The sequence below is a fragment of the Nicotiana tomentosiformis genome, chromosome 11 (assembly GCF_000390325.3).
Source record: "Nicotiana tomentosiformis chromosome 11, ASM39032v3, whole genome shotgun sequence".
Classification (NCBI taxonomy): domain Eukaryota; kingdom Viridiplantae; phylum Streptophyta; class Magnoliopsida; order Solanales; family Solanaceae; genus Nicotiana; species Nicotiana tomentosiformis.
The window spans coordinates 88,001,421-88,007,683 of NC_090822.1; the positions used below are offsets into that span (position 1 = coordinate 88,001,421).

The 6,263-nt window shown below is 38.7% G+C and overlaps 1 protein-coding gene across 1 annotated transcript; it reads right to left on the bottom strand.

Annotated features, from left to right (window-relative positions):
- Positions 1 to 788: 788 nt before the first annotated feature.
- LOC138901801 (uncharacterized) lies at positions 789 to 1,178 on the bottom strand. Its single transcript, XM_070189593.1, has one exon. The coding sequence runs from the start codon at positions 1,176 to 1,178 to the stop codon at positions 789 to 791; it is 390 nt and encodes a 129-aa protein (XP_070045694.1).
- Between the last annotated feature and the right edge of the window lie 5,085 nt (positions 1,179 to 6,263).

A 6,263-nucleotide genomic window follows, 5' to 3' on the forward strand; every position in this document is an offset into this window, starting at 1 on the left:
AGCCCTCGGGGCTCCAAACCAAACATGCACACAAGTTCTAAAATATCATACGAACTTGCTCGCGCGATGGAATTACCAAAATAACACCTAGAACTACGAATCGGACACCAAATCAAAGGAAGATTTCAAGAAAACTTTAAAACTTATATTTTTACAACCGGAAGTCCGAATCACGTCAAATCAACTCCGAATCTCGCCAAATTCGGCAGACAAGTCATAAATTTTACAGTGGACCTATACTGGGCTCCAGAACCAAAATACAGACCCGAGGTTAATAAATCCAACATCAGTAATTTCTTAGAAATTATTAAACTTTCAAGCTTTTAATTTTTCATCAAAATTCCATAACTCGGGCTAGGGACCTCGGAATTCGATTTCGGGCATACTCCCAAGTCCCAAATCACGATACGGACCTACAAGAAGTTTTAAAATACTGATCCGGGTCCGTGTTCTCAAAATGTTGACCAAAGTCAACTTAATTGAGTTTTAAAACTCTATTTCCCATTTTAATCCTTTTTTCACATAAAAACTTCCCGGAAAAATGTACGGACTGCGCACGCAAGTCAAGAAATGATAAATGGTACTTTTCGAGGTCTTAGAACACAGAATTACTTATTAAATTTAAAGATGACATTTTGGGTCATCACGGGATCAATATGAGTGTTGTCTGGATAAGGGAGCATCGAGGCTAAGGTAGCTAAGGCATCGGCTAGCTCGTTGTGAAACCTGGGAATGTACATGAACTCGATGGATTTGAATCTTTTGCTCAGGTCTTGCACACATTGTCTCTATGGAATAAGATTGATGTCTCCAGTCTCCCATTCACCTTCGGCTTGCCGGATAAGCAGGTTGGAGTCTCCCACAACCAATAGTTCATGCACATCCAGATCGAGGGCCATTTTTAAACCCATAATACAAGCTTTGTATTCTGCCGTAATATTGGTATAGAAGAAAGGAAGTCGGGCCGTTGCAGGGTAATGCTGTCCAATAGATAAGATGAGGATTGCCCCGATCCCAACTCCTTTGATATTTACAACCACGTCAAAATACATTTTCCATACATGGCTGTCGTCCGGAACTACTTCCTCTATTGAGTTGATATCTTCATCGAGGACGTATGTGCTCAGTGGCTTGTTATCATAATCAACTAGATTCTCTGCCAAAGCCTGTGCTTTCATTGCTGTGTGAGTGACATAGATGATGTCGAACTCTGTGAGCAGAATTTGCTATTTTGCGAGCCTGCCAGTGGGCATTGGCTTTTGGAAGATGTACTTCAAAGGATCCATTCTAGATATAAGATAAGTAATGTAGGCCAAAAAGATATTGCCTCAGCTTCTGAGCGACCCAAGTCAAGGAACAACATGTCATTTCTAAAAGGGTGCACTTAACCTCGTAATTGGTGAACTTCTTGCTCAGATAAAAGATTACTTATTCCTTTTTGCCTGTCGCATCATGTTGTCGCAGAACGCATCCAAATGAATTTTCCATCACCGATATATATAAAAACAAAGGCTTACCAGGTTTAGGTGGGACCAGTACATGGGGTTTTGACAGATAATCTTTGATCCTATCAAAATAATTTTGGCAATCGTCCGCCCACTTGATAACAACATACTTTTTTAGCAACTTAAAGATGGGCTCACATGTGGTTGTGAGCAGAGCAATAAACCTACTCATGTAGTTCAATCTCCCGAACAAACTCATGACTTCAGGTTTGTTCTTCGGGGATGACAGATCTCGAATGGACTTTATCTTAGATGGATCCAATTCGATGCCTCTCTGGCTAACTATAAAATCGAGGAGCTTCCCAGACGGTACCCCAAATGCGCACTTGGATGGATTGAGCTTAAGGTCATACCTTCGCAGTCGTTATAAGAACTTTCTCAAATCATGCATATGTCAGCCTGTGTCTTTGACTTTATGATGACATCATCGACATATACTTCAATCTCTTTGTGCATCATGTCATAAAATTTGGTGGTCGTGGTCCTCCTGTTTTTTTCCCCTGCATTCTTCAAATCGAATGGCATGACCCTATAACAATATGTTCCCCATGGAGTGGTGAAAGCGGTCTTTTCTGTATCATCCTCATCCATTAGAATCTGGTGGTACCCAGTATAGCAATCCACGAACAATTGTATCTCATGCTTTGCACAATTATCTACAAGAATGCGGATGTTTGGTAAAGGAAAATTATCCTTTGGACTTGCTTTGTTCAGGTCTCTGTAGTCAACACAAGCTCTAGTATTTCCACCCTTCTTTGGCACATGCACAATATTTGCCACCCAGGTGGTGTATCAGACGGCTCTGGCCACATTGGCACTCAGTTGCTTCATTATTTCCTCTTTGATTTTATCACTCATGTCTGTTTTAAATTTTCGTTGCATTTGTTGGACGGGTGGAAAATCAACATACTTGGGAAGCTTATGAACCACTAGATCAACACTTAAACCCAGCTTGTCGTCATAAGACCAAGCAAACGCATCTCTGCATTCAAATAAAAGTTGAATCATGACATCTCTGGATTTTTGTTCAGCGTGTTCCGATATTAATTGACTCAATTTCGTTGAGGTTGGGCTTAGGCTTGTTTTCAAATTGTTCCAACTCTCTTATTATTTTCTCAACAGCCTCATCTTCATTATATTCATCCTCTTGATGCATTATTTCGAAATTAGATAGCTTTTTAAGATCTGGGCGTGAATTCCGCACGCATGTCATATTATTAAAGCCGACATTGACAAATCTGAAATGGAAACAAAATGATAGGAATTAGGAAAAGGAAAATATACAAAACTTAATATAAAACTGAACTGCATTTCATTAAATTTGAAAGGATATAAGGGTTAACATCAAAACAACACAATCATACTGAGATGTTTGGATTACAACCCTGAACGTAACCCAAAATCCAAAAAACAAGATGTAAAAGCAAACTACCAAGACTCATTCCTTGTGGGGAGAGGAGTTGCTTCCCAGTTGTTGAGCATGGTGTCTAGGCCAATTAGTTGCATATCGGCACGACTAGTGCCTTCACCAAGCTGGATCGTGCTCACTTCAGAAAACATCTAGCTGAGGCCAAGGAAAATTTCATCAATGTTTTCTTGCACCGAGGAATTTTAAAGGTGGTGGCAGGATTGTATATACCAGTATGCCATACACGACAATAGGGGTGTTCCTGATCGGTGCGGCTTGAGGTCGCACATTAAAGGTACCAACGACGGAATGGAAGTTGTAGTTTGGCACATACCCTATTGGTATAATTTGATCTCTCCTTGCATGGAGCGGTGGTTGAGTAGCCAGGGATACGGTGGAAGTTCCTTCTGAGGTAACTTAGGCGGAGGCTGACTAGAGACCCAAGCCTGATACACATCAAACCGTTGTTGTTTTAATCTTCTTACTTTCTTCGTCTCTTGCTCAACTGGCTGACCCTGGGGATTGTCACTGACCAACTCGATTTCATCATAGAAATAAACCAAAGCCTCGATGAGTTCTCGTTTGCGCTCAATCTCCCTAATGTTTACCAAGTTTTTCAAATAATCCTTGATCTTTCCTTTCTCAAACCCATCCATGTTGTTCTACTATTGCCTCAATAAACTAGGCACTTTATCAACAATCTTAAACGGCGAGTGTTGTTCATCTCTCGACCTCTTGTTAGGTCTCCCACTAACTGAATGCATATTGTAACTAAATAAATAAAAGGTGATGAAGGGGACAAGATGGCTATTTTTATGAAAACGACTCTTCAGTACCTCCCAAAAAAATACTAAGTCTGTCTTGGTAAAAACATCCAGACACATGGATAAGCAGGTAAAAGCAAATGAAAATTTATTTTTTATGAAAACATCCATTTGGTACTTCAAAAAAAAAAACACTGTAAGGTTGACTCGGCAAAAATGGCCGAAAATAATGGACAACACGACAAAAATGTGAAAACGAATAAACAAAATGTATTTTTTATGAAAATAGCCCTTCGACACTTTCGAGGAAGGTTTAAAGGTTGTCCCTGCAAAAAAGGTCAAAAATAAAGACGAAATGGTAAAAGGTGTTAAAAACGAGCAAAGTAGCCATTTTTTACGGAAATTGCCCGTCGACACTTCCGAGGAAGGTTTCAAGGCTTATCCGACAAAAAATGTTCAACATAGGGGCAAAAATGGTAAAATATTAGCTATATTTACGAAAACATCCCTTTGACAGTTATGCAGAAAGGTTTGAGGCCGTTTCGGCAAAAACGACCAAAAATAGGGACAAAAAGGTAAAAAGCGTTCAAAAAGAACAAAGTAGCCATTATTACGAAATAGCCTTTTGGCACTTTCGAGAAAGATTTTAAGGCTATCTCGGCAAAACAACCAAAAATGGTATAAAATGACAAAAATAGTTAAATTAGCTATTTTTACGAAAACAATCCTTCGGTACTCCCGAAGAAGGTTTTAGGGTTGTCTCGGCAAAAAGGCCAAACATAGAGGCAAAATGGTAAAAGCTACCCTAGAAGAGGATAAGATGGCTATTTATTCGGGAACGGTCCTTTGGTACTTCCAAAGAAGATATTAAGCATGTATTCAAAAAACATGACCGGACGCAAAGACAAAATAATAAAAAAAAACAAAAAGCGACAAAACTGTCGATTAATTATTATTAATAATTTTTAAAAAATATTATGGACACATCGATTTTGAAAACTCTTGCAGAAATGGGGCCGAACCCTATGAAGGTTGCCTACGCACCCCACTGGATTTGTGAGAATAACACTCGCGTAGTTCGAACCAAGACTTGATAGATTTAGACCATTTATGATTTTTTTTTTGGACACCTCATGCCGGATTAATTCAATTTTTTTTCTTTTTTTAGTAAAAGGGATTAGTTGTACAAAACTGGGGGAATGCTTTTTCTTTTTCAATTCCGCTCAACTAATTTTCTAAAGCCAGTCAACAATGCAAGCAAGCCTTCTAAATGATGCAGCAAGTAGCACATAAGTGAATATGATGGTCTCAAAAAGGATACTTGTCTTATACGGACCCAGCTCCTGTGCCGAGCTTCGCTAAGTCAAATGCACATGATGCAACAAAACGATCATACTAGGGATAACCATGCATGTGGCTTGTTCTTCTAGCTTTAAGAATCCTAAGGGATGAGGTGTATCTAGACTAGACATAAAATGAGTGGACAACTCGAGTTGGGAAGGGGTAGCGTACTGGGAGCAACACTTTTCCAGCTTAACTACTGGACCCTCCCCGTTCTTAAACATGGGTGGCTAATAATCCTTCATCGAGAGCCCAGGCCCACAAGCTTAAAACAGAATGGGGCGCGTATCCGCGTTTCTCGAGAATATATTCAGAAGACTTAGAGGGGGAGCGCAAGAAGACAATATATAATACAGTTCAACAATATCAAAGCGGTAAAATGCAGGCATATAGCATATTAGGTCCAAATAGATCACAGTTATATTTAAAAAATTAATAAAGCCAATAAAATCAATATGTACAAGCTCGAATTCTTGAAGTTCTCCGGCAGAGTCACCAGAGCTGTCACACCCCATTTTACCCCCAAAAGATATTGTGTATGGTGAATTGTGGGTTAAATATTTTTTCCAATTAAAGTAACAATTTGAAATAGGGATTATTTTATTATTCAGAGTCGCCACTTGGAAGTGATTTTTGGGTGTTCCAAGTTACTTTTTATTTGAATCCCTAGTCAAAGGAAGGTTTGACTATATTATTATTGGTCTACAAAAATAAAGTCCGAATAAGAAATTCTGTTGACCGGGGAGAAGGTGTAAGGCATTCCCCGAATTTTGTGGTTCTAGCACGATCACTTCATTGACTTAAACTTGGCTTGAATTAATTTTCGATAAACAGTGCATTATTAGGTTTTCATGTTTTTCCTATGTCCGTTTTTAGTGTTAAAAAACAAACTAGGATGAGTATCCCCGACCCTAGTCTACACTAACTAAGACGAGTATTCCCGACCTTAGTTCATGTGTCACACCTAAAATAGAAGTCTACTCAAAGTTAATTAAACAACAACTTTGAATTATTTGAAATAATTGGGGACAAGACTTGCCCTCACGACCTTTATATTTTATTTATGTCTTTGTTCCAAAATGAGTCTTCTCGACATCGGTTAAGACGAAATTAATTATCTTTATTAAAACAGAATACTTTTGAGCTACCGTCATTAGGTGATTGAATCTTTTTTATGAATAAATAGAGCATCAAATTTTCTAGATTCCACTGGTGTGGGATAATACAGGGTATGATATTGTAAAT

What these genes read in the sequence shown, in the direction of transcription:
- LOC138901801 (XM_070189593.1), bottom strand. Translation starts at nt 1,178, where the DNA reads ATGAAAGCACAGGCTTTGGCAGAGAATCTAGTTGATTATGATAACAAG.